Source organism: Rattus norvegicus, chromosome 4 (assembly GCF_021556685.1).
Source record: "Rattus norvegicus strain SHRSP/BbbUtx chromosome 4, alternate assembly SHRSP_T2T, whole genome shotgun sequence".
Taxonomy (NCBI): Eukaryota; Metazoa; Chordata; class Mammalia; order Rodentia; family Muridae; genus Rattus; species Rattus norvegicus.
The window spans coordinates 10,496,830-10,514,161 of record NC_141537.1 but is presented as its reverse complement, the minus strand read 5'-3'; the positions used below and the strand labels follow the sequence as shown (position 1 = coordinate 10,514,161).

General features: G+C 41.1%; 1 protein-coding gene across 26 annotated transcripts in view; it reads right to left on the bottom strand.

The window, feature by feature from the left end:
* Positions 1–17,332, bottom strand: part of Kmt2c (lysine methyltransferase 2C) — a 214,730-nt gene that overhangs the window by 37,912 nt on the left and 159,486 nt on the right. For all 26 annotated transcript variants that reach the window (XR_015686283.1, XR_015686284.1, XM_087659632.1 and 23 more), the window contains 7 exons: positions 13,091–13,223; positions 12,645–12,859; positions 11,333–11,406; positions 10,222–10,404; positions 4,870–6,786; positions 4,087–4,379; positions 940–2,756 (listed from right to left, as the gene is read on the bottom strand). Coding sequence is in view for 24 of the 26 variants with exons in the window: in XM_087659632.1 (XP_087515758.1) it covers positions 940–2,756; positions 4,087–4,379; positions 4,870–6,786; positions 10,222–10,404; positions 11,333–11,406; positions 12,645–12,859; positions 13,091–13,223 (4,632 nt within the window). In the remaining 2 variants the exon portion in view is untranslated. The remainder of the gene's footprint in view (positions 1–939; positions 2,757–4,086; positions 4,380–4,869; positions 6,787–10,221; positions 10,405–11,332; positions 11,407–12,644; positions 12,860–13,090; positions 13,224–17,332) is intronic.

Here is a 17,332-nt window from a genome sequence, read left to right as displayed (position 1 = left end):
TCATTATGTTTCTACACTACATAGGGGAATCTAGAAATGGTAACACCCTAACTTAGCTGAATTTCAGATGTCTACAACTGAAGCATACTTTAATATATTAGTCTTTCAGAAAGGAGAACAAGTCTGTAAGTCATTGGTGATCATAACAATGATGTTCAGCAATGAGTTCCCATTGGTTCCAACCTGTACAATGCCAATTAGAATGATATTTTTTTAGTAATGCAATAAAAGGAATGAAAGTTTGCAGTTATTTCCAATACTAAAGAATTCCACTAAATTAGTTATCATTTTTTTTAAAAGAAAGAAAAAGACTACAACTATGTCCAGGCTATAACTACAAATAAAAGTACGAAGAGGGTACGGAGTGTCTCTTTGCATGTGAGTGGAACAGAGTCATATATTAGAGTCTGCACCACATGCTGACACAATGCTTTTGTCATTGATGTTCAGAAAAAAGTATTCTCAGATATATGCCTGCTGACTTTTAATTCTTCTAGGCAAGGCACTGAAGGGTTGGGCTGCATGGACTTGTATTTTTATTAAAAATAGTAAACCAAGAAAAATAAGTTGAAAGAACTATCTGTGGAGTATAAAAAACCAAATGACAAGAACCCTTTACCAACATTGTACACAAAAGAACAAGGAGTTTTATTTCTATCATAATTTCCTTACATTTATCTTCTCATGACAATTGGCAGATAAAACTAAAACCACATTAACACAAGCCGGACTGAATGAGGTAACAATTCAAGGTTATCTTCATTTTTACTGACCTGGAAGAAATCTAAAATTTCTGTCTTCAGTTTAAAGACCCGAGAAGATAGAAAATTCTCAGATTACACTGATTCCATATGTAATCTCAACAATGAGTATTTACAAGCATGCTGCATGTACTCAAATGCCCCAGTAAGTTGTTTTGAGACAGAAGGAATTTCCTACCAATGTTAGGGAAGAATGGTTCTGACCGCTGACGAATCATAGCTTGCATTTGTCTTTGCTGCTGCTGCTCCTGCCTCTCTTGATCCAAAAGATCTTGTAGAAGCAGAGGCTGTTCCTCTAGAAGGAGGGGCCTCTCTCTGCTCTGCTGGGCTAATGTTTGAGGCATCATTAGCTGCTGTGGTCCAGGCATGCCACTGGTGCTGGACTGATTTGTGAGAGGCACAGTTTGATTCGTAGGTTTCCCTGTCCCTAAATGGTTCACTGATGACTGACCCTGAAGGAATCCTGGATTTACTGGCACACCCTGAGAAAATGCATGGTTTACCCTAGGGACCACTGTTACATTAGAATTCATGGTATTATCCAAGAGAGGGCCAGGTGGTATTAAAGTAGGAGGCAAACTTGACCCATGAGTGGATGGTGAGATGGGGAGAGTTGGTGGGGAAGACACTGAAGGCCTAATGTCAGAGCTATCACACTTTTCATTCGAGAGTAAACTCGAGAGAACTGGAGTCGATCCTGTTATGTCACAAGAGTTCATCACGTCTTGAGCAGGCAGAGGAGTGGACTCTTGAATGGCACAGACACCAGGAGCTGCATTTTCCCGGTTATTTCTTTTCTCAAGCATCTCTTGATCAGTAGTCAGCAGAGAAGGCTTTCCTCGATCACTGTGACTGGTCTGACCAGAAGCCTGTGAGCACGCTATCTCGGCATCTCCTCTACTGTCATTGCAGTTTTTAATGTCACTCTCTGGTTCTTCTTTAGAGTGGGGAGACAGGGCTTCTGTCTTTATCTCACTGATACCACTGGACTTTTTCTGTGGCAAATCCTTATCTTCAAGAACCATAGTTTTGTCTCCTTGATCCCTTATTTTGGGTTCAACAGATACACACTGATTATCTAGCTTATCATCAATTGGAACATTAAGGTCTAATTCCTCATTGAACATGCTTTTTTTATCCCCTAAGTCAAGTTCTGGATCTGTGTACGCTATGATATCAAATTCATCTGACCTTAAGAGGTCATCCAGGTTAGGGTCATTGGTTTCCAAATTATCTAAAGTGTCCAGGTCATCACCCTTGCCATCCTCTGTGTCTAAATTTAAATTTTCTAGATCTTCATCATCCAAATCTTTGACTTCGACTCCCTCAAGATCTTTGACATCCAGTTCTTTCACAGAAGGATCATCAGAGTCTAGTTTTTCCTCCAGACCATCAGAAGACTGACCAGCTATCTCTAAGTTATCTGGGGGTGTTTCAGTTGGGGTAGATGTTGACAAAGGAGCCTCAGAAAATTCACCACTTAAAGGATGAGTTAGGGGCCTCATGACAATAGAAGATTGGTGGGCAGGATGACCTTGCTCTGGCTGAGAAGGTGGGACCTGCTCTAAATTTGCATGCACAGGTAGCTGATTAGGTAGACACTGGGGAGGTTGTCTTATGGGGTCTGTGTGTCTAGGACCAGGAAAATCAGGTCTGGGAAGGAAATTTCCATGTCTGGGATGAGAAGGTGACTCCATAGCACTGCCAGGAGAAGCAGCAAATGGCAACCGTGACCTTCCATCCGGAGCTCTGTGCCTCAGCTCAATAAAAGCTTGGCCTAGTATATTATGCTGCTGAACTGGCAGACCCTGTGGTGGGAAATGCTGAGGAAGCCCAACTGGATTATTTATTGGTGGGTTATTTGAAGGTCTAGGCATTTCCATAGACATTGGTCTTCTTATGTTTGGAGGAATTCCAGATCCTTGTATTTGCTGAGGCACATGGAAACGATCTTGGCTTGGCATGGGACCATGGCTAGCTCCTGGAAATCCAACTCTAAAAGCCAAAAAACAAACAAAACCCAAATAATTAAGAATGATAATCAATTTACAAATAAAGAAAAAATAAAGAAAAAGAAATTTTAAGTTAGTCTACAGATTAAAAAAATACTGCTGCTAAGCCCAATGACAGTGAAAATGTAAGATACTCTGACAGGAGTTAGAAGTTGATCAAAACACATTTTATACACATACACACACACACACACACACACACACACACACACACACACACTTTAATTTTTTTTTTAAATAGACGAAACTAGGATAGTGGGATGGCTCAATGGGTAAAAATGGTTGCCCTGTAAATGATCTGAGTATGACACCCAGAACACATAAAGGAGAGAATTTATCCACAAAGTTGGTCTCTGGCTACCTATCACATGTGACTTATGGCTCACACACTGAAGTAGAAAATTTAAAAAAAAAAAAAAAAAAAAAAAAGAATAACAGACAGACACTGGACAGGTGGCTCGGTCACTAAGGACTTTTATGAACAAGCATATGCACACATGCACACAGGTCAAGCACAGTAGTGATGCCCATAACCCTGGAGGGGTGAGGGGAGGACTCAAGAGCATCCTTAGGGTTGACTGGAAAGCTAGTCTTGCCACACCAGTAAGATCCAGGTTGAAGGAGAGACCTTATTCTCAACACTATAAGGGAAAGAACAATGGAAGACACACGGCATCTACCTCTTAGTTCCCCATGCACATTTACATATACATCCTACACAGACACACACACACACACACACACACTTCTTAAAATACACAAAACAGCAATGAGTGTAAACTACAACTAAGGTAGAATTAAAAAAGGGAAGGAAAGAATATACCAGACATAAGATTAAATTATGTGTCCTCTAAAAAAGCCCATGTTAAGGAGCTCTCTCCTTACAATAGTGTGTATTGGTCATACATGTTGACTCATTCTAAAACTCAATTGTGTCACTCAATCTCTAAAAGGAGACACCTCTCTAATCTGCAACTCTCTACAGACATCCTACAATTTAACTAAAAGAATAAAATGCATCATTAACATCCATCATATCACAACAAGTGTCACTAGGCGTCAGCCGCGACATTGGAAGCTGGCATGACACGCTACATTATTAGGATTATCAGTCACTCTGTAAACACTTACAACGTCTGTCAAGAGTTCTTAGAGGAAAGAAGTCCATGATCTCTCCTGAGCTAAAAACTATGATGACTGTATCTCGTAGTAATAAAAAAGTAGAAAACCACTTCTTGCCAAATACTAATGTTTTTTGTCCAGTTCCTACTTCCAATGTCAACCTAAATCTAGCAGAAAATGAAAAGCATTACCTAAATCCATGAGGTCTCATCCCCACACCAGCAACCTCAGGAGGATAGGGTCCACGCTGATCTTTGGGGAAAACTGCATATCTAGGTCCTAGTGGGGGGATAACAGGTGATCGAGTGTTCCCAGGATAGGGAGGTGGAGGTCGGGTGAAAGCCTGGTTGATGCTCTCTGGCTGCCAGTGTGGAAGGGGCAGAGGGTGAGGTACTACGGCTGTGTCCTGAGGCCCCTTCTCCTGGCGACTAGCAATCTTCTTCTGCTGCTGTTGCTGGAGAATGATTTCACGCAGCTTCTGCCGCTAAATGGAAAGAAACAAAATTGCTGGAATTTATAAGCAAACATTTTATAAATTCTTAACATTTCCATTATGTGACTACATAAACATTTAAAATTTCAAAATGTTTTAAAGCTTAATTTAACTATTGAATGAACACACACACACACACACACACACACGCACGCACGCACGCACGCACGCACACCCACCCACCAAAAAATTACAACGAAAACTGGTGATTTGGGTGTTTTTCCCCATGGCCGAATAAACCACCATTAAAGTAAGAGTTTTTATATTTAAAGATCTGCCAACAAATTCATGAAGAATAAAATTAGATCCAGGTTAAATCTAATTTAAGTGGTGTTGATTTTACCATTTTCACTTTTTCCTTGTATTTAATAAACTGTACAGAATAACTTTAATGTATGTGTAGAGTACATTACCATTTGACTTAATGAGGAGCTTCCACAGATAATATATTTAAACCATCTCAAAATGCTGTAGCATTTACCTGTCTCAATTTCTCGGTGTCAGCTTGAGACATGTTCACGGTGTTCGGTGTGTCAGTTCCTCCTGAGGTTGGCACGGGTCCAGGAAGCTGGGAGACACTGGAAAATTGCTGTCCTTGGGAGCTTACAGGAAGGTTTGAAGATGTGCTAAAGTTTCCCTCTGATCCAGGAACTGGACGGTCAACAAGATCGTGGACAACTTGACTAGCCCCGAAAGACTCAGAATGTGGCCTGGGAGTCATTGGAGGCTGATCGTAGGGATCACGAACACCAGATGGGGAAGCATGACTGAATGTGTCTGTAAGGCCAGGCCCAGCTGGTCTGGGAGTCTGGGAACATGTATCAGGTGGCCTTATTAAAGGGCCAGGTAAACCTGGTACTCGGTTTTGTGCTGCTTGCAAAAAAGGATCCTGGTTTGGCATGAGGGCTGGTCTTGCACTAGAGGACCGAGTAAAACCCTCTGAAGTCCTTGGCCTTGGTGCTGCTGGTGGCTGAGAATAGGGAACAGAAATTCCAGATCTCGGCGGCCCAAGATGATGAGTATATGGATCAGTGTGTCTCTGACTTGCCACAGACGTAACAAACATATCTGTCTGTGGAGAAGGCCTAGGGGTAGGTGGTTGCTGACTATATGGGTCAATAGTGTTAGGCCGGGGAGTACCAGGAGGTTGGGAATAAGGATCTTGATTGGATCGAGCTGTTCCTGAGGTTTGGGAGTAAGATTCTATAACAGGACGTGGAGTTCCTGGGGGTTGTGAATATGGGTCCTGAGATGCTGACCTTGATATGGTTCCAGGCTGAGAAAAAGCCCTTGAAGAGTGAGTATAAGATTCACCCATAGCTGGGTGTGGAGTTAGGGGAGGCTGGCTATATGGATCATTTGACTGATTATGAGAAAAATTATCTACTGGCCTTGGTGTCAAGGCAGGCCTTTCATAAGGGTCAACAGAGAGTCGTCTTGATGCCTGTGACAAAGATCCATATGGATCCTGAGATGGAGGAGGGTGCAGAGGGGTCTTAAACGGCCCATTACCCAGTGGGGCGGGTGTCAACGATGGCCCTGCATATGGGTCAGGCAGCCGTTGCCTCTGAAAGGCGTCTGTTCTAGGAGAAGGCTTGGTAAAGTGATCACTGGCTCCAGCTGCAAGAGGACCTTTTGTACTTTGTTCTGAAATCACAGGGGACCTAGGAAGGCTAAAAGGTTTGGGAAACTGATCTGTCATCATTGGCCTAGGTGTATCTGGAGGCTTTGCATAGGGGTCACTGTTTGTCATGGAGGAAGCACATAAGTCTCTGGCTGGGGATGGCCTTGTGGCTGATGTTTCATTCATATGAATGGGCCTAGGTACTGAAGATAAAGGCACACAGTTTTCCACTGGTGTAACAGAATTTCTTCTTGGAAAACTATGGCCAACAGGAGGCGGTCTAGGAGTACCAACCATTTTTGCATAAGGATCCACTGGAGAGGGTGGTCTGGAGTGGGATGATCCAGGTGAGAACATCTGTGGAGAAGGTGGCTGAGAATTCTGGGACTGAGACAGACTTTCCTGATTAGGTATACGGGATGGGGTTGAAGGAGGGGGTGGAGGTTGTGGTTTGACAAACACATCATCTGAAGGTATGGAAGCAGGAGTACTGGGGAGGTGTTTGGAGAACAGGTCTTTATGGAATGTCTGTGCAGGAGACACACTCCCATTGCCAGTCTGAGGTGTCAAGGGACTCTGTGCTCCACTACTGGGAGGATCTGAACCAGGTGCTACTAGAAGGTGCTGAGAAGCAAGTTGTTGTTGCTGTTGTTGTTGTTGTTGTTGTTGTTGTTGCTGCTGTTGCTGCTGCTGCTGCTGCTGTTCATTCTTCACTTGTTCCAGCTTCTGTGTGGCTTCAATTTTAGCTTGCTGCTTACTTTTCTGACGCATTTGCTGTTAAGGAAAAAGCACACAAATCACAGAAAGAAGACAGCACAAAGTTCATCATCTGATGTCAGTAACTAGCAGACTGCTTCCTAGTAGACAAATTACTAGGAAAAGGATTATCATAATAGTGTGCCCTATTTAGTCCTATAGTGGTATATTATATATATTTTGGCAAGTATCTACAACCAATTTGAAAATATAACCAAAAAGAGAAATCTGTTTTTAACATTTTTCAAGTTCTATTAAAAATTATAATCTGAAATGACATAACTACCTCACTTACTTAAAAATCAAAAATGTGGGGCCGGAGAGATGGCTCAGTGGTTAAGAGCACTGACTGCTCTTCCAGAGGTCCTGAGTTCAATTCCCAACAACCACAAGGTAGCTCAAAACCATCTGTAATGGAATCTTATGCCCTCTTCTGGTGTGTCTGAAGACAATGACAGTGTACATTGTACTTACATAAAACAAATAAATCTTTAAAAAACAATCAAAAATGCAATTTAAAAAGCAAATTATTCAAGATGAGACTATGCACACTGTTCAGTGGGGTATGGCCACAGACAAGAGCAATTAGACAACAAAAGGAGATCAAAGAAAAACAAATGGAGAGGAAGAAGATAGTATATATAAGTGACCTCAAAAACCCCAAAAGAGAACTCCTACAGCTGATAAACAACTTCAGAAAAGAGAATGGATATAAAATTAATTCAAATAAATCAGTAGCCTTCCTTTATACAATTAATAAACAGGGTGAGAGGGAAATTAGGGAAGCAATACCTTTCACAATATAGCCACAAATAATATAAAATATCTTGGTGTAATTCTTTATCAAGCAAGTAAAATATCTGTATAACTTCAAACCCTTGAAGAAAAAAATTGAGGACTTCAGAAGATGGAAAGATCTCCCATGCTCATGGATCAACAGGATTAACATAGTGAAAATGGCCATCTACAGATTTAATGCAATTCCCATCAAAATTCCAACACAATTCTTCACAGATATGGAAAGAGCAATTCTCAACTTCATATGGAAAAAAAAACAAACAAACCATGATAGCCATTCAGGGGGAATCATCATCCCTGACCTCAAGCTGTACTACAAAGCAATAGATTAAAAAAAAAAAAAAAAAGAGAGAGACAGAAAGTCCAATCAATGGAATCAAATGGGAACCCCAGAAATAAACCCACACATCTATGGACACTTGATCTTTGAGAAACACACACAGCCAAAAACAAATAGTGGAGGAAAGACAGCATCTTCAATAAAAGTTGCTGGTCCAACTGGTGATCTGAAAATAGATCCATATTTATCACCTTGCACACAGCTCAAGTCCAAGAGGATAAAAAACCTCAGGCAAAAGCCAGAAACACTGAGTCTAATAGAAAAGAACACAGGAAAGGGCCTCAAACTCATTGGCACAGGGGGAAATTTCCTGAACAGAACTCCAATGGCTCAGGCACTAAGATCAATAATTGATACATAGGATCTCATGAACCTGAAAAGCTTCTGTAAGACTAAGGACACAGTTGAAAAGACAAATCAGCAACCTACAGATTGGGAAAAATTCTCCACTAACTTTACATCCAATAGAGGGCCAATATTCAAAATATAGAAGAACTCAAGAAGTTAACTTCCAAAAAAAGAAAAAAGGAAAGAAAAAAAGTAACCTAATTAAAAAATGGAGTACAGAGTTCAAAAGAGAATTCACAAGAGAAGAATCTTGAATGGCCATCGAGACGTACTTAAAGAAATGTTCAAAGGCCTTAGTCATCAGAGAAACGAAAATCAAAATGACCCTGAGATTTTACTTCACAACAATCAGCATGGCTAAGATAAAAAACCTCAGGAGATAGCAGATGCTAGTGAGGCTATGGAGAAAGAGGAACACACCTCTACTGCTGGTGGGAGGGCAAGCTGGGACAACCATTCTGGAAATCAATCTGGCACTTCCTCAGAAAATAGTTTTACCTGAAGATCCACCAATACCACTCCTGGTTGTATACCCAAAAGATGCCCACCATGCCACAGGGGCACATGTTCATAGCAGCCTTATTTGTAATGGCCAGAAGTTGGAAACTAGATGTCCCTCAACCAAAGAATGGATACAGAAAACGTGGTTAATTTATACAACGGAATATTACTCAGCTATTAAAAATGAGACATCATGAATTTTGCAGCCAAATCGATGGAACTAGAAAATACTATCCTGAGTGAGGTAACCCAGATCCAAAAGGACAGGCATGGTAGCCAAAAGGTATAGAATATCTAGAATGCAATCAACCCACAGATCTTAAGAAGTTCTTAACAAGCAGAAAGGCCCAAGTGAGGATGTTTCAATTCCACTTAGAAGGGGGAAGAAAATAATCACAGAGGCAGAGGGAGCGAGGGACCTAGGTAGGAGAGGGGAGATTGAGTGGAAAGGGGGTACAGGATCAGGTATGGGGAGGGGGTGACACTATCTGTCTTCACCTATATCTAACTCGTTCTCTATTCAACCTGTCTCTGTAAAGCTCTCCCAGTAAAACTGCCTCCTTCTTCCCACCTCTTCTCTCTTAAGTGGTTTCCTTTTCCTATCTCTTCTCACAAGAAGGAGGACAGGAGAATGAATGGAAATATGCAGCCTCGGGGGTTGGAGTTGGGGGACCCTCTAGAAAGTACCAGACCTGGGAGGTAAGACACTCAGGTTTCAATGGCAGTGATCTTAGCCAAAATGTCCAACAATGGGGAGAGGGAACTCGAAGTGTCCATCTCCAGTAGATAGACAGGGCTTCAAGTTGAGGGACAGGGTTACCAACCCACAGTCAAAATGTCTGACTCTGACTCAGAATTGTTGTCTAAAAGAAATACAGGGACAAAAAGATGGAGAAGAGACTGAAGGAAAAATGGCTCAATGACTGGCCAAACTTGGGATCCATTTCTGGGTGGGGTTTGGGGGCCCGACACTGTTACTGATGCTGTGGAGTGCTTACAGACAGGAGCCTGGCATGGTGTCCTCTGAGAGGCCCAACAAGCAGCTGACTGAGATAGATGCAGATACTTCTACCCAACCACTGGAATGAAGTTGGGGACCCCTATGGTCCAATTAGGGAGAGAATTGAAGAAGTTGAAGGGGAGGGTGACCCCATAGGAAGCCCTGGAACCCAGAGATCTCCCAGAGACTGAGCCACCAACATAGGCTGGTCCAGAGCACACATACAGCAGAGGACGGCCTGCTCTGACCTCAGTGGTGGGAGATGCACCTGATCCTGCAGAAACTTGAGGCCCAGGTAAGGGGGAGGTCCTGCAGGGATGGGGGTGCGGTGTTGAACACCCTCTTGGAGGCAAGAGGAAGGAGGAGTGGAATGAGAAACTGTAGGAGGCAGGACTGGGGAGGGGCAATGGCTGGAAATGTCAGAAAATAAGATAATTTTTAAAAAGATCATCCAAAATTCCAATACCTGTCTAAACTTCCATTCCTGTTCATGCTCTGATTCCCTCTGCTTTAAAGGATCTTTAAAAAGATCCGAATCGATGCGTGAGGTGGGATCGATGCTGTCTTGCTGTTGTTGCCTCTTCATAGAATCATTTGACATCTGAACTTTATTAATGCGTAAAGCAGCTCTGTTATCTCTGGCTTTTTGCTTTGACAAAAAGAAAAAACAAAATATGTCCTATTTGTAAGCTATAAAACGTGTGTTAAATATTTGAAGCATCACTCTTGAAAACTTAACCTCTGCTAAGAACGGACCTAGACAGTAAGCAGACACCTGCACAGGGCACGCTGCTGAGAGAGAAGGCATTTCTACATATATGCTTGAGTCACTGCAGGAATCCCAGTGCAATAGAATAGAGTTTACTATAATCCAAACACAGCATTACAACATGGAAGACTTAGCACATCCTCAACTTACATTAAAAAAAGCAAACTGACCGTCCAACTAAAACAGCTGGAAAGCTGAAGCTTACCATCCAGGCAAGTTATAAAAAAATATTCTATCGCTACAAAATTTAAGGGAAAACAAACCATAAAATTATCCTCCAGCCCTGCCCCCCATTGGCTCCATCCAAAGTTATCATTGTAGCTGAATATCAATGCATGAAAGGTCAGGTGAACAACAAAAAGGCTTTAATGTGACTACAGGTACACAAAAGGGTTCATTTCATTCCAGCTCCTTAGAAGATAATTATTCACTATCCTGAATTGTGAATTATGTAATCATTTCAAACTCTGGTGGTATTTCAGGACTCCTTAAAGGAAGTCTCGAATGCAACATGTATAAAGATTTCCTTGTAAACTCATATACATTAAAAACTACTCTCACTCTCAATAGCAGTACTGTCTGTTAAGAGATAAAACAATTTCAAGGTGACATGAATTAATTGAAACCTTAAATACTCTGACCTGTTACATAGCTTTAAAATGTTATGTTCTTTGGTGAAATAAGATGAGTTACTATATAAAACTGCTAGTTTTCTAAGTATTAACAAGTATTTTCTTTTTATTACCTACTAAAAATAAGTTTCAAATATTGTGCTTAAAGATCTAACACATAGGAATTATTTAAATACCACATATGGCGCTCTTTCCTGAGAGCTGGCTTTTCTCCACAACTTGGCAATTTGTTTCACTCGAGTAGTCCAATCTGCAAAAGCATAGAAGACACACTTTCACAAAGACGGTGATGGAGAGTTGTAATAAAAGCTACTTCTGAACTTATTTTGATCATATTTTAGCACAAAACAGGTTGAGTGTTATTAATGTGAAAATCAGAAATCTAAAACTATCTAAAATTCAAAATGTTTTGAGTTCCGAAGTGAAATTACAACTGATGATTCAGTCTTAGTCTAAACAAGGCACAGGCAAAACACTACAATAAAATATCATTCAGATTTTATGTATCAGATGTAGATGAAACAAATGAAGATCTTGCTTGGCGTTGGGCAACATGTCTAAGACAGTTCGATGACTGGGATGGAGAGAGAGCTGACTGGGTGGTAAAGATCAGTGGCTGCTCTTCCAGAGGATCCAGGCGTGAGTTCTAGTAGTCACATGGAGACTCATAACTGTCTGGAACTGTCTGGATCCGATGCCCTCCTGCAGCTTCTGGCTCGCAGGGGAAGAGTTTGCGAGTTTCCATGCCTAGATGAGGAGTTAGTGAGTTGATGGCGTGAGAAAGGAAAGTCGATTTTCGACAGGAGTATGACCCCTAGGAGGTAAACCATGTTAGAGTGGATGGGTCCCACATCCAGAAGGATATGGGCGGCACACACTGGATTCCATGGATTGTTTTGTTTTTTAGAGGTGGAGAAAAAACTTGGAAGGAAAGGGGGGTGAATCTGGGAGGGTTACGAAGTGGAACACTGGATAAGTATGATGGTCAAAATGCATCATATATATGGGGAAAACCTCCAAGAATTGGTAACATTTTCGCTTAATTAAAAAAAAAAAAGAATCACATAGCACTAACAACCTCATAATTGAGCACTGCTAAGACCTGGACAACTGACAATCTCATTAATTAAAGAGTTTGGGGAAATATTTAAATGAGCACAAGGCCTAGAGATACTAAGTACTATCTTTCATCTTGGGCTATCAGGTCAAGATGAGCATGGGATGACAAAAAGGGCATGGTGGTACACACCTTCAATCACAGGGCAGGCAGAGCTGAATTCGAGGCCAGCCTGGTTTACAAAAGTGAGTTCCAGGAAAGCCAGGGCTACACAGTGAAACCTTATGGACAAAACCAAAACAAACAAAAACAAGAACAACAGTAACAACCACAACAAAAAGACTTTCTAGTGCCTTTTAAAACAAAGGCAGGGCATTGAGGAGAGACTGGGTAAATTTCACAGGTATGTTAACACATCTATTACTACTAACCTGGGAATTCTTCCTTTAAGTTGGGGAAATTAATATTTGTGTAGAGGACTGGTGCCACTGTTGCCACCTCACCAAGAGCCTCCTCCTTCTCCCACTTCAGTGTGCTCCTCTGGGCATTTGACAGGCTGTCGTTTTCCCCCTCCATACTTGGAGCTGTCGGCACCCAGGAGCTGTTAGCATCACTTGCCATTACATTAAATGCTAGACTTTTATCCCTGGAAAAATAACAGAACATCTTTACTTTATAAACAAAGTAACTTTCTATTAATACTATGCTCAAGTACTACTCTCCTTAGGATCTTCTTCAAAATAGCTTTAAATATGTTTGAAATCCTTAAGTAAAATTCTTAGTAAATATAATAAGTACTAATACCATGCATAATAACTTAAAAGACTAAGACAGAACAAAGGGTAGTATAATTTGTTTCCATAGAAAGTTTAAATACCTGACATCAGTATAAGGGGATTGTGCTATAGCAGGGAAAGTCCCCAGTGCACTTCCAGCAGGCAAAGAATGATGTGGGAGATGAGGACTGGGTCCAATAAGGCCATTCATGAGTGGCATCCGGGAAAAAACATCTTAAAGAAGGAAAAGCAATCATTTATTTTCCAAAATATTCATAAATGACAAATATTAAATATTTCTAAATAAAATTTTTCATACTATTTTAAAGTAGTACTTTTTTCAATGATACACTATATAACACATATTGAAGGGTGATGTGGTTAGTTTTGAAGTGTGGTCCCAAACAATCACACTTCTAATGTAGTACATTAGATGAACGTTTTTACAGTCCAACAGCTCTAAGTTTTAATTCTAAGTCTAGAACTTGTTAGAAGCAGAACTGACTTCTAAGTCAACTTGGAAAATTGAAGTGCTCTTATGCACAGTGAGTACATATTTAGTTCTCAGGACATATACTTCCTGGTAGGAAGGAACTATTAAATACACATGTTACAAAAACAATAATCATAGTTTTGTCCTCTCACTACTTGAATTTCCAACTTCCAAAAGCATTTTCAACTCTCTTTCTAAATACTTTATCATCTTTTTTTATAACAGTAGGCAAATGAGAAATGTCCTCATGTTTCCCCCACCATCAAGTGTACACAACCACAATCATCCACACGTCTAGACTATTTAAAATGCACTGTCTTTTCCCAACATGAAGAGGTGTGTTGGAGCTGGCTTTCATCGTCTAAAACATGGACTCCAGGAACTGAATTCAGACAGAGCTTTACTCACTCACCTGTCTAACATGCCTTTAAAGGGGCTTAAATGAGGGCTGGAGAGATGGCGCAGCAGTTAAAAGCACTGCCGCTCTGCACTCAGAGGACCTAGGTTCAATGCCCATCACCTCCATGTCAGCTCACAACTGTCTGCAACTCCAGTTCCAGGGGATCTAACACTCTCACACTAACATATATACAGGCAAAACGCCAACACACATAGATATGTAGATAGACAGGCAGGCAGGCAGGCTTAAATGCCTTTTAGATAATTAGGATAAATAAAAGGTTGGTGGTAAAAACATGCTCGCCATTGTGGCTATCTATCAGCAATACTACATACAAGTCCACCATGCCTGGTGCTTTGCCTGTGTGCTAATAAGGACTGCTTTATGAAGCCTTACATGTGTGAACTCTGTAGCTTCACAAAACCTCAAAGCACTTATCACATGTCCCTTCGTTTAAGACAAAAAATGTATATCACAAGACTTCCAAGCTTACACAAGTAGCTGGGAAAGCTTCTCTTCTTTGCTGCTTACAAAACTAATTTTGAGGGATGAAACAGGGATGTACCAGATAGACCAGACTAACCTGCAGGGCAGTCTTGTCTCAGCTCACCACAGTGACAAACAAGTTAAGAGGGTCACTTTCTTGAACTTTATCACACCTGTCTAAGTGAAACTCGTTCGTAAGGAGAACCATTTTGAGGATGATTACACAGAAAGAGCTGAGCACTTATCAGTTTTACTTAAACAAACATCCACTTACTGTATCTAATCTTTTTGAAATTTCTGCTTTTTGCCTTTCTGTATTACTATTAACAGCACTGCACTGTCCTCCTTCCCACTTTAAACAGTGTTACCTCTGCAGGCCACATACTGCAGTCATCTATCTAACTGATTTTACATTCTGTCTCTAACGACAAGGCCACATGAGATCCTTGCGTCCACTCTGCTACCCTTGGTGGCTTTTATCTGACTTAAGAAGGAAGAATATAAGCTTGGTGGTGGTGGCATACGCCTCTGGTACCAGCACTCGGGTGGCAGAGGCAGTTGGATCTTTGAGGCCAGATGTTCAGAGCAAGTTCCAGGACAGCCAGGACTATACTAAGAAAGCCTGTCTCAAAATCAAACACAGAAAACACACAAGAGCAATAAAAACAACGAGGTGGAAAAGATAGCAGGGACTACGTGATTGCAGGCCTCGTGTAGTCAGATGGGCTAGGCACAGACTTACTCACTCTTAGCTGTTATGTGCGGCTGGCTATCTGCATGCTGCTCCTTAAACTTACTTTACGACAACTGTTTTATCCACTGCGCTGTCCCTCCAGCCCCATTATTACAGCTCACACTCAAATCGACAACTCAATTTTGAAACTGATCTCCAATATGGACAGCGGAATCCTACCCAAACACCTAACTTGCCACACCATTTCATTAACACGAGTCTTTCTTGACTCGATACGAGTCTGTCTTGACTGGGAGAAGCATGGATAGAAAGGCTGACCACACGGCCTCTGCCCAGTGCTCACAGATGCCAACAACCCAGCACTAATACCTTGTGCTCACCTCTTCACCCTCTGTCAGAAAAACCAAGTTGTCGCTCTTGACTACCTGTCACATGACCGCACTTTACCCTTAAATCAGAAAGACTGATTTCAGATACAAACACTGAATCTACTCTGTTCTCCTTGTTCTTCTCTGTAAGCCCACTGTATACTTTCAATCTGAAGTCTTGCAGTAGAGGCTATAGGCTCAGAAGGGCGCTCAACCTTGTCTTAAATTACCTAACAGTGCTAGGTCATCCTTAAATCCTCTCAAAACTTTTTCTACAAATAACACTGCACAGGAAGTTGTGCCAATGCCCTAATAAACATGAGTTTCATAAATGAGTGTATCTGTAACTTTTATCTCTAAAATACATACTTTCAACTATAAAATACATGGAGAAAATTTGGTTTTATATATTGAGAAGAAAAATACTGAAGAATTCTTAAAAGCATGAAAAAATAACTGTGTAGAGGCCCCCAACCTTCCCGATATTGTAACCCTCTAATGTTATTCATGCTGTGGTGACTCCCAACCATAAAACTGTCACTGTTACTTCATAATTTTGCTACTGTACTATGAATCATAATGTAAATATTTTTAAAGGATAGAGGTTTGCCAAAGGGAGCATGACCCCACAGGTTGAGAAACGCTAAATCAGAGCAGGAAACAGTTATTGCACGTGTTTTACCCAAATGTAAATTAAACGTTTAGTATGGCAAAGCTCAAGGTAGATTTACGTTTATGAGCTAAACTGGTCAAAATTCAAGCATTTCCACTATTTATGCTATGCAATTCTTTTGTGTAGACAAAAAAAATGGATAGTAAAAAGAATCTGTAAATTTAATTTCATATGAAAAGGGGTAAAAGTTTATAAAAATATCATTGCATTACACAATTCATTACACTAAATCACTAACAAAGGACACATCTATGTTATCTTTCTCCTCCAATATACAATAAACCTTATTCTTAATTATTGGATTTCAGCTCTCAAGAAAGGAAAGTCTCGAACCTATGTTTTACTGAAAATTGTTACTAGTAGAAAAAACAACTTTGGCCAAAAAATGAGCAAATTTCCAGGAAAACAATTCACAGGAATTTAAAAATGGGCAAAAGCCACCGCTTGACTCTGAACACTGGTCCTGTGGTGAGCAGGATCAGATTTGTCTTGTAGGAGATCAGAAAGCACTCATATCTGTGCCACATACTACAAAGGGAAGAACATGAGGTAACGATAAGCTGGCTTCACCTCTGAGGAGATAACAGTAAAACTGAAGCCAGACACACTGAGTGCAGCTGATGGACAGAGGGTGTATTCCCCCACTTAGGGATGAGCAGAATGAAAAGGGAGTTACGGTATGCCTGAGGTAAGGAGAGAGGCAGGGTACCCTTACCTCTCCAAGTCTGTTCTGCTCTCAAGATGAATCATGTGAGTTAGAGAATTTCAGGGAGGCAGAGTGTGACCACAGGTAGTATCTTTCAATCATTACAAAAGTGGTTTTTTTTCCTCTAAGTTTGTAAATGTAGCATTGTGTGTGCAAGTGCGCACACCTATGCATGTCCTCACGCATGTGCGCATGTGTGATAAACAACCATGCTGAAGCTGGGAGACATATCAAAAAGTAAAGAGGGTGAAGAACACAGAAACCGAGGCCTGGAGGCAGTGAGGGTGAGAAGGCTGAGGGAATAAAGTTACTGCTTGTTGCCAAGCCTCAGCACCTGAGTTAGAGCCCCAAGACCAAAATGATGAGGGGAATGAACCTACTGCAGCTGTCCTGTTCTCCATGTGTCCCAGAATGTATGCTTTCAACAGCTATGAATACACATAAAATAAATTGTAAAAAGTTAATGGGATCCTGGAAATGAGTCAGTAAGATGGATTGGCGGGTGGAAACCCTTCTGGCCAAG